Raw genomic sequence first — 15,704 nt, 5'->3', positions numbered from 1 at the left:
CTTTACCATTCAGATCACTTAAGCGCTCACAAGATTTATGACAGCATATTCTGCCACTGACAGCACATCCCAAAAACCCAAACCAATCTACTGCTCCATTTCTCACAGATAGCACGGGCTATATTCATAATTCCTCTGTTACTGCTGGTATCTGCATTTAATGTTTATATTCTTGCTATTCCCATGCCAAATACCTATAAATCTATAAATTTGCTGATGATACAACCAATGTTGGCAGAAATTCAGATGGTGACAAGAGGGTGTACAGGAATGAGATATGAGTTAGTTGACAGTCTTGCACTCAATGTCAGCAAGACCAAAGAGCTGATTGTGGACTTCAGGAAGGGAACAAACCAATCCTCATAAAGCAATCAGAAGTGGAGAGATTGAGCAATTTCAAGTTCCTGCATGTCAGTATCTCTGAGGACCTAACCTGGATGCAACAAACTGATGCAGCCAATAAAGAAGGCAAGGCACTAGCTATATATCAATTGGAATTTGAGGAGATTTGGTTTGTCAACTAAAACACTTGAAAACTTCTATAAATGCACCGTGAATGGCTGCTTCACCATCTGGTATGGTGGGTGGGGGGGGGGGGCCTATTGCACAAGATCAAAATAAGTTGTAGAAACTTGTAAAATTAGTCAGCTCCATCATGGGTACTTGTGGCACGTGACCAAGTGGTTAAGGCATTAGACTAGCGATCTGAAGATTGTGAGTTCGAGCCCCAACCAGGGCAGTACGTTGTGTCCTCCAGCAAGGCACTTAACCACACATTACTCCAGTCCACCCAGCTGAAAATGGGTACCGGCAAAATGCTAGGGGTTAACCTCCCAATAGACTGGCATCCTATCTGGGGGGGCGGGGGGGGGGAGAAGACTCGTACTCTCAGATGCTTCACACCATGGAAACTGGCATAAGCACCGGCCTGATGAGCCGATAAGGCTCAGGACAGACTTTAACTTTATCATGAGTACTAGCTTCTGTAGACATCTTCAAGCAACAGTGCCTTGGGAAGGCAGCATCCATTAAGGACCCCCATCACCCAGGACATGCCCTCTTCTCATTGTTACCGTCAGGAAGGAGGTACACAAGCCTGAAGGCACACACTTAGCAATTCAGGAACAGTTTCTTTCTCTCTGCCATCCAATTTCTAAAACAACACTGAACCCACAAATACTATTTCATTACTGTTTTACTTGTTTTTTCTTTGCACTACTTATTTTAAGTTAACTAATAGCTATATATATATATATATATACACACTGTCATTCAGTTTTTTTCCTCTATATTTATCACGTATTTCATTGTACTACTGCTGTAAAGTTAACGAATTTTATGATATATGCCAGTAATATCAAACCTGATCCTGATTTTGAAAGACCTCCAGTATTTTACATAACTAATCTTAAAATTCAAACTTCAAAGTAAGTTTATTATCCAAGTATGTATATGTTACCATATACCTCCGTGAAATTAATTTTCTTGCAGTCATACACAGTAAATCCAAGAACCATTATATAATCAATGAAAGACTGCTTCTGAAGAATTTACTGCTTTATCATATTTTACTGTAAAAGAATTTCATCGCTAAATTACTGTAAGAGACCTTACCCCGTTATCAAACAGAAATAAAGACACAGACCTCATTATAAGGTTAATACTCTATGGAGAGCCGCTGCCTTACAACTCTGCCAATGTTAGGTTACATCTTTAATATATACAGTAAATTTTGGGTAATAGCCAACAGCCAAACATACTTGGTCAGTGATTTTTAAAAGCACTTGTTAGGGATCAGCAAGTTTACAAGTGTTCCCACACAATACACAAAGTTAAAATTGTACGTCCACAGTCAGTTCCTCTATTAGCTAGACAATCTCGGACAAAGGTCAACAATATCTCATCACCAATATGATCTATTGTTAGCTCACACAAGCAGGGCAGCATCCATATCTTACCTTATTACCCAAATGACCCAAGACTTGAGCAATACTTACTTAGTCAAGCTTGACAAAAAAATATAATTCAAAATTTAATTTTCCTCTTAATTTTCCCTCCACAACTGCACCCAACAGCCAGTGTGCAAAAGCCAGCAAACTGTGCAAACACAAAAGAAAAAAAATAAATAAGCAATGAATATTGAGAACATGAGTCCTTGAAAGTGAGTCCATAATAGTTTGTGGGAAGAGTTCAGTGATGGGGTGAGTGAAGTTACCCCCACTGCTTCAGAAGCCTGATGGTTCAGGGTAGTAACTGTCCGTTAACCTGGTCGTATGGGTCCTGAGGCTGCTGTACCTTCTTCCTAATGACAGCAGTGAGAAGAGAGCAGTTTGGAACTGAATTCTTATTTTAAACACCAGATGGGATCAAAATTTTTTCTAAATCACAAACATATTAACTGCATTTAAACAAAAAAAAAACAGAAAAATGCTGGAAGCACTCAATAGGTCAGGTAGCTTGAAACAGAGTTAATATTTAAGATTCTTAACAAGGAGAGGGTCCTTGACCTGAAAGGTTAACTCTTTTTCCACAGATGCAGCCTGATTTGCTGAATGCCTCCAGCACTCTGTTTTTGCTTCAGATTTCTAGTACTGCATTTGTATTTTTTAAATTTTCATTAGCTGCTCTGAAGCACTACCATCTTGTAGTTCTGTTGATTAATTGAGAAGCATTGCTAACACCAGGACCCTTCTCCAAGTTGTCAACAAGAATCTACTCCAAGTTGCTTTGGATGAAGAACACGTCCCTCATCGTGTTTGGGCACTAGCCTAGGTTATGTGCTTAAGTTTGGATCACAAACGTGCACGTTTCCTGACACAGAATGAATGAAATAGTTCACTTTGGCTCAGTAAGAGACTGAGTCCTGAGTGATTAGGACAAAGAAAACATTGCTACATGGGATTGTCAGAATCAGAATCAGGCTTAAAATCAGTGGCAGATGTCAGGAAATTAGTCGATTTGTGGCAGCAGTACACTGCAATACATAATAAAAACTGTAAATTACAGTAAGAAGGATATATAAAAAAATAAAAAAGCAGTGCCAAAAGAAAGGGAAAAACTATTCTGAGGTGGTGTTCAAGGGTTCATTGTCCATTCAGAGATCTGATGGTGGAGGGGAAGAAGCTATTCCCGAATCATTGGGTATGTAATTGAGGGCATCTGGGTGATGGTGATGGGGTGGGAGGGGGGTACTTAAAGATGGATGCTGCTTTTGAAGCATTGCCTTTTGAAGGTGTCCTGTCTGCTAGGGAGACGAGTGCTCATGATGAATCTGGCTGAGTTTACAACTTTCTGCAGCTCCTATGGTGCTCAAACTGAGATGTCACATTATTAAGAGCAAGGGCAATAATTTCCCTGAGGTGTCATCTTTTTGTCTGTAGTTTTGACTTCATATTCAAATAATCTGTAGATGTTTACAGAACCATAGACAGCTGAAAAATGTGGAGGGATAGTTCCCATTTGCACTCCCATATTTTCACTTCCTTATAAGCATTTGAATCCATGTATTCAGTTATCATCCAGTATCAGTGGCCCATTCCACTGAAGAATCACAAATAACCATATCCTGTTCTCATTTAAATGATGGCATGTACAAGTGGCACCTTATTACATTCCGCCTATGCTTATAAAGTGGCCGCTGAGTGTATGTTAGTCTCCTGCTGCTGTAGCCCATCCATTTCAAGGTTCAACGTGTTGTGCATTCAGAGATGCTCTTCTGCACACCACTGTTGTAATCTGTGGTTATTTTTGTTACTGTCACCTTCCTGTCAGCTTGAACCAGTCTGGCCGTTCTCTGACCGCTCTCATTAACAAAGCATTTTTTATTAAATAAGATATAGCACGGAATAGGCACGGAATTGTCACTAGTCTAATCACGGGACAATTTATAACGACCAATTAACATACCAACTAGTACGTCTTTGGACTGTGAGAGGAAACCGGAGCACCCGGAGGAAGCCCACGCGGTCAAGGGGAGAACATACTTACAGATGGCATCGGAATTGCACTCCAAACTCCAACGACGCAAGTTCTAATAGTGCTGTGATAACCACTATGCTACTGTAGCAGTTAGTTCCTGGAAAATAAATATATTTTGAAGTACTACAGATAATGGAATTATTTGTATTCATTCTTTAGTTCTTTGCAATCCATCCAATGATGGGATGTCTTCTGTATTGAAACATGTAAGAATGGTTAAGTCTGTAGAGTGTGTGCGAAGTATTAAGGCTTTTATGGGGTAATACTACCTTTGTTTGAAGGAGCTGTGTACTGAGAGATTGTTGTACCATCTCAGTATAATTTCACTTACATATGTTGAGAAATTTGAGTTTTAGTGGCAACAGTAAAATGCAATGCATAAAAAACTATAAATTACAATAAGAAATATATATATATGTAGTATGAAATAAATTCATTAAGTAGTGCAAAAAGAGGGCAAAAATAATGAGATAGTGTTTATTGTCCATTCGGAAATAGAGTCATAGAAAACTACAGCACAGAAACAGGCTCTTCAGCCCATCTCATCCATGCTGGACCATTTAAAATGCCTCGTCCCATCGATTGCACCCGGACCATCCATGCGTCTATCCAAACTTTGTTTAAGCATTGAAATCAAGCTCGCATGCACCTCTTGCACTGGAAGCTCGTTCCACACTCTCACGACCCTCTGAGTGAAGAAGCTGCCCCTCATGTTCCCCTTAAACATTTGACGGTGGAGGGGAAGAAGCTGTTCCTAAACATAGATCTGAATAAATCCACAGCAATTCCAGCTCCATTTTTTAACCAAAGTATGTTTTACCCTTATTTTTGTATGTTACGTCTTACACATCCGTAACTGAACAATGTAAACTTGTCAAGAGTACTTCTAACCTGCTCCTAAAACTGCAACCGATATTACCACCATATGCGTAGACTTATGATAACAAACCATCAAGATTAAAAGCTGGAAATTAAAATGACCTGATTTAAACATATTTTTCATGTTCATTCTTTTGTTTGCATTTCTGTAATGTGGATAGTCAAAACCTGTTGATTAAATATTTGAAATTTTATTAAAAATACAATCTTGAATAATTGTACAGTGCTTAACCCTACTTATTTATTTTAATAAATAATTGTTTTCAGTATAAAAAGAAATAGATAAAGTCATTCAATTAACCTAAAATATGAAATCTCTACTTTTAAATTTAGATCATTTAAAGCTAACATCTAAACAAGCACATAAATATACAGGATAAACACAAGAAATTCTGCAGATGCTTGAAATCCAGAGTAACACTCACAAAATGCTGGAGGAACTCAGTAAGTCAGGCATCCATGGAGAGGAATAATGAGCTGACATTTTGGGCCAAGACCCTTCATCTTCCCCCTTCCTTTCCAGTCCTGATGAAGAAACCACCCTGCCATGACCACAAGATATAGGAGCAAAATTAGGTCATTCATCCCATCAAGTTTGCTCCATCATTCAGTCATAGCTGATTTATTTTCCTTCTCAACTCCATTTACTGCCTTCTCCCCATAACCTTTGATGGCCTTACTAGCCAAGAACTTATCAACCTCCGTTTTAAGTATACTCAATGATCTAGCATCCAAAGCCATCTTTGGCAATTAATTCCACTGATTCACCACCCTCTGGCAAAAGTAATTTCTTCTTTATCTCTGATGTCCTTGTATTCTGAGGCTGTGCCTTCTAGTCATAGACTGTCCCACTACTGCAAACATCTAGGTCTTTCAATAACCAATGAGATCCCTCACCACCCTCCCCCACCCCCGCCAATTCTTCTGAATTCCAACGAAAACAGGCCCAGAGACATAAAATGGTCTTCATATATTAATCTTTTCATTCCCAGGATCATTCTCATAAGAATGTCATGCTGAAATAGATTCTGAGGGAAAGTTCCCTTATTGATAACAGAACGTATTTCTGAGAGCAACCATTAAATATATTTAACCAGAATACAGCCAACTTATAAGAGTCCCACAGAAAATACTAAATTAGGTCAACTTCACTCAAGTCTCATCTGCAAATTAGTGTCAATCTGAGGAAAGAAAATTAGGAACATTGTGGGAACAGAAAAGAGAAAAATCATCAAAACATGTTCTCCACACCCCTCCCCCTCCCCCTCCAAACTCCCCATCTTTCCAGCTCTACCCACTCAAGTCAGCTACTGCCTGTATTTGCAATGACTCTACTGCAGGGGGCATGAAAGCTAAACATGCAGCAAAGGGTGGGAAACAGAAAGGAACAACAAAATTTAAAAATACATTTATTTAAAAAAATAACTTCCTGATACATGGTTTAAATTTGTGACTCAATTCATGATCTTTACCTATCATGGTCAACATCACTTCTGCAAATTTCAATATAAATACAAGTACAATGACACACAGAAGTAAAAAATATTAGTTAAAAATCTCACAGGAGACATTTCTCCATTTATAATAAATTAATTAAAAACATTAAAAGCCAAGGTACACATCATCCAAATATTGAGGATTTTTTTAAAATTAGCTGTTGACGACTGGGGTACAGAAGGCTTTGAAACATTAGGAGTAATTCTGTTGTCACAGTGGTTGTGGAATTGATCTATGTAATTATTTTTGAAACCCAAAAAAATCTCCAGGCAGGCAAATTCATCCAGTTAGTAATTTTACTTTTCATGATTTTAACATAATTTCTGCCTGCTCCTTTACTTTCTATTACATTTCTTTTGCTGTCCAGCAGCTAAATGGGATTAAGCCACTTGTACAAGTTAATATGCCATAATCATTATTCAAAATATACTCTGTAAAAACTACAGGAGGTCCCATTAGCTCACTACAGCTTTTGCCCACAACAGCCCTGTTAATAAATGAAATTACGTAAACTGGAAATGCCAGGCCCGCTTCTGGTTAATATTAGCTGGTGCTTTTCTTTAAAATTCATGGAATTCAGATGTTGCTAGCAAGGTCAATATTAGTCCATTAACGATTGTTCTTGAACTAAAAAGATCACCCGGTCATTTCAGAGAGCAAATGACAATCAGCCACATTATCACAGACCTTGAATACTATAAAGACCACACCAGGTATGTACAATAGATTTTTTGAAGGTCACAATTTAGTCAGGTGGATTTTTAACAATAATCCAGTAGATGAAGTTCATTTATTTACCTGGTAAATAGAATTAAGTCTCCCTAGCTACCATGGCAGGATTTGTTCTTGGCTCCAGATCAGATCATTTGCCCAGGCTCTGGATACTCATTCAGGCATTCAAACACTGTGAAGGATGAGCCTCCTTGGCATTTTCCCTTTCCTCAAGCTTCTGTTTTGAACTGGCCTTGTGACTGTACTGAGATATGGAGTGAGCTCAGCTTTGCCGCACCATGGCCCCACAGAAAACCTTCTTTGCCTGGGGAGAATGTCATTTGGGTGAGCTTTGAGAAACTAATTTCCAAGCACACTAGTGGAAGGGAGGAGAGAGAGAGAGTGAAGGGAAGAAGTCAGCTTACTGGAGACTGAATTTATAAAAGGGCATAGCATTCGGTTGGAAGGTTCATAATCGATGAAATTGTTAATATTTCAGAAATTCCTTCCTTGCTGAGATCTTCCCTTGTGTATTAAGCCAAGCACTGAGTAATGACCACATTCACAGAAAGCATCGGGTACTCTCCTTCCTGTCACAATAAAAATTTTAGATGCAGCTCTCAAACAAGGAACCGTGCCAATTCCAACAAAGTAGGTAGCTAAAGAAAAAAACCTCAATTAATTTAGCGATAATATTTACAAGGAAACAGCCCTGTCAAGAAAATATAATGTCTGCCCAAAAGTCAAAACATGAATTAGCAAACTCAATCCACGTGCCATTCAATTTTGTTGTGTTTTTCCCTGAGTTTCTAACTTTTAACAAATCTGTCTGCTATTAAATACATAGCGAGAGAGAGAGAGAATCAGGCAGCCAGTTACCTTACGGATCAGTGAGATAACTCATTGGAAGGGTGCGGAGAGTCTGCAAATGTTATTGACTTCTGCTGTACAATGGATGTGACATGGCCACTGACCAAGTGGTACAACATATTTGTGAAGGAATCCAGTGATTCCTGTCTCCTTTCACTGAGTTGATTTCAAAATCTCTCATCTCATCTTTACCTGCCGTGTCGTAGGACATGGGTGATCATGGTCTTCCACCTGCTTTTTCACCCCCTTCAATGGACTTCTTTTCTCTATCTATGACCATGGCTGGTCTTGGTAAATTTTTCTACAGAAGTGGTTTGCCCTTGCTGTCTTCTGGGCAGTGTCTTTACAAAATGGGTGACCCCAGCCATTATCAATACTCTTCAGAAAATGTCTCCCTGCTGTCAGTGGACTTGTGATATGCACTAGCTACTCACACAACCATCCACCCACAGCTTCACGTGACCCTGATGGTTGGGGGTTGGGGTGCTAAGCAGGTGCTATACCTTGCCCAAGGGTGACCTGCAGGCTAGTGGAGGAAAGGAGCGCCTTACACCTCCTTTGGTAGAGACACATCTCCACTCCGCCACCCTTTTGCTGTGATCCCAATATAAATACTTTCTACAAAACCCCTCCCAGTGTATATAACTGCAAGAAAAACAGCGACAAGATTTCATTGGCCTAAGTAAAAGCTCAAACATTAAATCACAGCCATTAGAAATAGGTGGTGGGATGAACAGTATGGGATGACTTTATACCTTGTCAGTCATACCAATTATCCCACCATCCACCTCTAATGACCTGGGTGTTTATTTCTCTAAAATCTTAATCTCAAGGTCAATGTCTACTGTTTCTGTGCTAAGATCTGTATTCCACACCCCTCAACCATTCTTAACTCCTTGGTGATATTGATAACTCAGCCTCAATTACTCTCTGGTTTCACTTGCTTCAAGGACATTTTGGTGAAAATGTATTAGTGTTAGAGAAGTTCTGTATAGTGGAATCATTCCTAAGCAACAATGCTCAGGCTACCTACATGGTTTACTGAGAATCTTTATCAGCTGTCAAAGGCAACAGAATTTGTATCTGGTAGTGATGAGTTCAAAGCCACTGGCATGATGTATCAACAGCATCAATTCCATAATGCCACATGATTTCCCCTTACTTGGGACTAGAATGCTGAAGCTTCATAAGGCATTGATCAAATTGCACTAGGAAGATTGTGAGCAGTTTTGGGTCCCTTATCTAAGAAAGGATGTGCTGGCATCTGAGAGGGTCCAGAGGAAGTTCACGAGAATGATCCCAGGAACAAAAGGGTTAATGTATGTGGTGTGTGATGGCTGTGGGCCTATACTTGTTGGAATTTACAAGAATAAGAGTGGGGGGGGGGATATTCCATTCGTATTGAGAGGCACAGATTGAATGAATATGATGAGGATGTTGCAAATAGTGTGAGAGTCTAAGAAAAGAGGGCACAATCTCAAACGTCCCTTTAGAACATAGATGAGGAGGAACTTCTTTAGGCAAAGTCTGGTAAATCTGTGGAATTCATTACCACAGACGGCTGTGGAGCTCATTGAATATATTTAAAGTGGAGGTTGATAGTTTCTTGATTAGTAAGGGTGTCCAAGGTTATGGGGAAAACGCAGGAGAATGGGGTTGAGAGGGCTAATAAATCAGCCATGATGAAATAGCAATGCAGACTCAGTGGGCCAAATGGCCTAATTCTGCTCCTACGTCTTAAGGTTTTATAGGTTCAAATTAGTGCCTAATCCACCATTTCCTCATGACAGGGCACTGATTTGTTTTAGGATGGATTCAGACACCAATCAGATCAAGAGCTGTTGTATATTATCAGTTAGAATTTGTCTGGAATGGTAACACAAAATGGGCATGAGCAAATAAACCCCAACACCAGCTCCAGCCATGTTTTTCTACCCACCTAATATCACACCTAATATCAATCCCTCTGCAATTGAGCTGCCAGTTTAGTACCAAGCCACATTTCTCTCCTTTTGACTTTTTTGCAAAGGTAGTAACCTCACAGAAGCAAATGAGGACCAACCAAAAACCAGCATTTCCTTCCTTGTTAAATGACAGAGAGCAGAATGCTTCCTGAAACATTGGCTTATCCAGGTCCCTGAACACTTGCTGTTATGCCAACCATAGAAATCATTTACTTGTCCCGGGGAGGGCGGGGTGGGGGGGAAAGGAATAGCACCTGCTTTCACTTTTAGCTTTTGTTTTTTAAGGGTGTGGAGGGTATCACCCTGTAATGCAAGGCATTGATCAGGGACAATCTCTCTACCAATTTCCAATAATCAGGTTATCAAGAGCTTTTGTAATATTATCAGTTAGAATTTGTTACGCAACATGCATGAGCATATTACCCCAAACCCTATCCCGGCAACTTTTTACCCATCCAATATTTCCCTCCACAATTACACTTCCAGTTTAGGGCCAAGACAAATTTCTCTCCTTTTGATCTTCCTGCAAAGAAAGTAACCCCACAGAAGCAAATAAGGACCACATTAAAAAAAACAGCCTCCACTTCCTTGACAAATGGCAAAAGGTTGATAAAGGTACTTAATGGTTTCTTTGTTGAAAGAATATTGAATATTAGACAGAGCATGGCCGATTCCTTTTAGTATAGGTTCCACAGAATTTGACCCAAACTCTCTACTTTCTAGGTTAGATAGGTTAAAATTAAACACTTTACAAAAAAAAAGAAGTGGCCTGAGTGAATTTGAAAACTGTATATCCAAAAGTACTCATCTTAAAATTAAGGATCACTTGACAAAAAAATAAGCTGCACAAGACCTGTGATGTCACTCCCAATCTTCTGTGACACTGCATTAATCCAAGGCTGCTGTTCTGTGAAATGCCAGTGGCCTGTTTAGTTCAGGTTAATGAATAACTAGCTGTTTGAAAATGTGATCTGAGGAGTCCGTGCCACTGGTGTATTAAATTAAATTGCAGACTTGCCCCAAGATACAAAGTTGCTGTGATACAAAGGGTCAAATCTTGACTTCTGGTGACCAAGTAGAGCCGAGCCTGCCACTTGCCCCTAACGTTCAGCATCCAAGACCTCCTCACAGTGACTGCCTAGTAACAGAGCAGGTTAAATCATAGCAATGCTCTCTGGGTTATTATTTAGGTGTGCCGGCGCACTGCTGCTCAGGGATTTGGAGCTCTTGCTGCGTCCACTCCTCAGGATAGCCAGCACTGTCTCTTTGGTGATTGAACCGAACTCAAAGGAGAAGGTTCCATAGAAAACCAGGACGTCAACTGTAAAAATCCACTCGCACACAGCAGCAGCATGTTGCAACAGAGAGCTTTCATTAATAAAAAATATACCACCTGAGTGCATCTGTTAAGGAAAGAGCTTGGAAGAAAATAATTTTTACCCAGGAAAAAAGCAAGCACTTTAGTTTTGGTCTTTAAGACTTTTTTTCCACATACTCCCAGTTCCTTTTGGGGGTACTGCCCTCTTGTGAGGTACAGTTCCAGTTCAAGTTCTGGTTATTGTCATTTATATACACATTTGCATACCACCAAATGAAATGAAGTTTCCCTGGTCCATGGTGCACAACGTAGTACATATAATTCACACACATAACACATAAAGTAATATTACCACAAATAAATTAGCAAATAATATACCATACAACCTTTTTAAAATTGAGACACTGTGTGGAATAGGCCCTTCCGGCTCTTCGAGCAATCCCCCGATTTAATCCGCCTAATCACGGGACAATTTACAGTGACCAATTAACCTGCCAACTGGTGCATCTTTGAGCTGTGGGAGAAAACCAGAGTACCTGGAGGAAACCCACATGGTCATGGGGAGGACATACAAACCCCTTACAGACAGGGCAGGACAGTTAAAAAGTAAACAGTACAGTCAGCCCTCCTTATCCACGGGGGATTGGTTCTGAGATCCCCTGTGGATACCAAAAAACGCGGATGCTCAAGTCCCTTATTTAACCTTTCTCAGTGCGGTGGTCATTAGGACCCAGCGGAACCCCGGACTTTATTTAACATGTCTCAGTGCGGTGGACATTAGGACCTGGCGCTGCAGCTCTGAATCCGCAGTGTTTCTGTTCACGAAAATAATCACAATCACGATTGAAAATAAGGTGGAAGTAATAAAGCGATCAGAAAGAGGTGAAACGCCACCGATTACTGGAAAAGCATTAGGCTACAGTCGGTCAACGATCGGAACAATTTTAATGGAGCATGTGAAAAGCCCTGCCCCAATGAAAGCTACAATTATTACTAAGCAACGCAGTGGTTTAATTATTGAAATACGTATGTTTCTTAAGTGTTTTATATGCATAGAAAGGTAAAATATGTACCATATACTAAGAAAAACATTTGACTAACTGATGCTAAATAATACCAGATGTACCTGTTCCAACTTCAAATTCAACTTAAAGACAGCCTCAGGAGTGGAACTCATTCATAACCCGGGGACTGCCTGTACTTTAAAGTCATTTCTGGATTACTTATAATACCTAATACAATTTAAATGCTATGTAAATAGTTGTTATACTATATTGTTTGGGGAATAATGACAAGAAAAAATAGTCTGTACATGCTCAAACAACAAGTGCTGGAGAGAGAACTTCCAGGTTTTCCCGGTCCACAGTTGGTTGAATCCGCGGATAAGGAGGGCCGACTCATGATCCCCTGGGATTAACAGCTGCTTACTATGTGATGTGACATGGGTAATGGCAGGGAGTTCAGTAGCCTTGCAGCCTAGGGGTAGTCACTGGAAATTCGGTTGTCTCTGGCTCAATTATCTTTTTACCTGGGTAATCAGACCGCAAACATTAGAATATTCTTCAATGAAAAGCTTTACAGACGTTCTCAAATCTCTCCAGTGCAGAACCATGTGCACTTCAGAGTGGCTGGTGACTTACAGTATGCAAGCACCACGTTTTTGTTTTCGGTGAGCAAACCTAACTTGAAGGTCACTGAATTTTAATGAAATATTGAGGTCAGTTTCTACAAACAAATCTGGGATATTTCTGCAGTTTACTTCAAGCCATGGCTGCTCAAATCAAATGGTAAGTTAATTGGCTACTCTAAATTGCCTGTAGGTTAGTGTTAGAATTTGGTGGGGGTACCAAACAGAAATGGACTCTACTGCCACATCATCCATGTCAATATTTTGCCCATATTAGGTCCATCCCTTCCCCATTTAAGTGCCAGTCTAAGTGTGTTTGACTCCATCATCTCCACTGACAGCAAGTTCCAGATATCAAGAAGTCTGTGTCAAGATAAAATTTTCTATTCATATCCCCTTTAAAATTTCCTTTCCTCAACTTCATCTTATGCTATCTTGTTCCCGTACCGGTGAGAGAAAGTTTCTGACTAACTACTCTATCTATGCCCCTCATAATATATGCACCCCTATCAAGTCAATTTTTAGTATCCCTCACTCCATAGGAAACAGGCCCAGTGCATTCAATCCCTCCACTTAATTAAATTCCTTCAAACTAAGCAACTTTCCCACAGGAAGGATGTGGTTGCATTGGAGAGAGTTGCATCTCTTCTACACTCTCACGTGAACAGCCACATCCTTCCACAAAAACCCTAATAAATTCAGTTCATCAGCACTATATCCACTTCGATTACCATGATAAAATGGATTTTTTTTTGGCTTTCAATTGTTCTTTCTTATAAAATGTACATATAATTTATCTTTTTATGAATGCTGCTCATCTGATGTGATGTGCCTGTGATGTTGCTGCAAGTAAGTTTTTCATTGCACTTATGCATATAGCAATAAAATCAACTTTGACTTTGTAACTGTACAGAATACTCTGGGGATATTACAGATGACTCTTCCCATATGACTCATGTAAAAAATCTCCACCCCCTCCAGTTTTTTTGGCTGGAACGGTATCTTACAATCTTAGTCAAAGTCACTGTTGTCCCTTCCAAGGGAATCCCTACAATACAACATACACTCAGTGGCCACTTTATTAGGTACCTCCTGTACCTAATAAAGTGACCTCTGAGTCTATGTTCATGGTCTTCTGCTGCTGTAGCCATCCGCTTTAAGGTTCAAAGTGTTGTGTGTTCAGAGATGACCTTCTGCACACCACTGTGATAATGCATGATTATTTGAGTTACTGTCACCTTCCTGTGAGCTTAAACTATTCTGGCCATTCTCCTCTGACCTCTCTCATTAACAAAATGGTTTCACCCACAGAACTGCCGCTCACTGGATTTTTTTTTGTCTTTCACAACATTCTCTGGAAACTCAAGATTGCTGTGCGTGAAAATCCCAGGAAGTCAGCAGTTTCTGAGATACTCAAACCACCCCATCTGGTACCAACAATCATTCCACAATCAAAATCACTTAGATCACATTTCTTCCCATTCTGAAGTCTGGTCTGAACAACAACTGAACCTCTTGACCATGTCTGCATGCTTTTAGTCATTGAATTGCTGATTAGATATTTGCATTAATGAGTATGTGTACCTAATAAAGTGGCCACTGAGTATAATCGTTTAGGAGATTACCTCGTTCTCACTTGCTATTAAGTAAGAAGACCAGCATTCTAAACAAAAATGGCAGTCATAAAACAAAGCAGCTTTAAGCCCAGGCTAAACGGAAATACAACGTGAACACTGGGGTTCCGATGTGTTTCAACTGTAATAGTGCCTAGCAAATTTATTTACCAATCAGCAAGAGGAAGCCAACTGCCTCCACATTTTGTTGTTGCCACAGTAACAAATGGACTAGTGCTTTGGTTTGTGAATGAAAATGAAATTGATTGGCTAGCTCAAAGTAGGATGATGACTCCAAATGATTTGTGCCTCTGGTCAGATTGCTGCTTCAAACCTGGACCAACAGACATTCATCATGTGACCAACCTTTGAATTAAAAGCATCTTTCTAGCTCTCCTGCATAAGCCCTTACTCTTCTTCCCAGAACAGCAGTTTCTAGCCTTTTTTATGCCATGGACCAATATCACTAAACAAGGGCTCTGTGGACTCCAGGTTGAGAACCTTGGTTCTAAAGGCTTCAGAATAGCTGTGTTTCTTGTTTCTGCTGACCTATCCATCTCTAAAAATCTACATTTTTTTTTAAACCAATTCTTCTGCAACTCCCTTCTCATCTTTGCTCATGGCATTGTATTTATAAACAATGATAAGGAGATAGTGTGCTTAGATCATGGCTTTTTCTTAACTTGATCTATTAGAAATTAAGCAGAGAATTTGTATAGATAGGTACCTGCTAGTTGGCACTGTCGGGAGTGAGAGTGCGTGTGTAGGGAGGAACGGGGCTCATCTTGTTGTGTTCTGTGTTGTTCTGCCAGGCGTTGTGAGGATGATATGTTGCCCCCAGCACATCCTTAGATGTTTTGGTTGTTAACGCAAATGACACAGCTTCGCTATATGCTACCATGTACATGTGATAAATAAAGTTGAATCTGCTTCTGTGCTGCATGACCCTACAGCAGGGGTTCCCAGTCCTGGGTCCACAGACCCCTTGCTTAATGGTATTGGTCCATGGCACAAAAAAAGATTGGGAACCCTGTCCTGGAGTAACTCACATTAATATACCATCCTTAACACTGTAATACTCCCAATCCCATCATAGGGGTACAATCACACCAAGACCTGGTGATCAGGTGATCAAAAACACAGAGATATTCTTAAATGAGAATCAATAATATTTATGTAACACAACTCTCCAACTTAATGGTGTGAATATTGATTTCTCCTTCCAGTGCACAAATCCCATCCCCTCC

At 40.0% G+C, this 15,704-nt stretch overlaps 1 protein-coding gene across 2 annotated transcripts in view; it reads right to left on the bottom strand.

Moving 5' to 3' along the window:
• Positions 1–7,060: 7,060 nt before the first annotated feature.
• LOC132391141 (transmembrane protein 150A-like) overlaps positions 7,061–15,704 on the bottom strand; it is a 55,153-nt gene continuing 46,509 nt past the window's right edge. The window contains exon 7 of one of the 2 annotated variants that reach the window (XM_059963964.1): positions 7,061–11,292. In XM_059963964.1, the coding sequence (XP_059819947.1) occupies positions 11,054–11,292 (239 nt within the window). In that variant the 3' untranslated portion in view covers positions 7,061–11,053. Of the gene's footprint in view, positions 11,293–14,928; positions 15,305–15,704 lie in introns of those variants that run through there. The other variant, XM_059963970.1, reaches the window with a different exon arrangement.

The sequence above is a fragment of the Hypanus sabinus genome, chromosome 1 (genome assembly GCF_030144855.1).
Source record: "Hypanus sabinus isolate sHypSab1 chromosome 1, sHypSab1.hap1, whole genome shotgun sequence".
In the NCBI taxonomy this organism is placed as follows: Eukaryota; Metazoa; Chordata; class Chondrichthyes; order Myliobatiformes; family Dasyatidae; genus Hypanus; species Hypanus sabinus.
The sequence above is the reverse complement of the archived record's forward strand: the minus strand, read 5'-3'. Positions and strand labels throughout refer to the sequence as shown.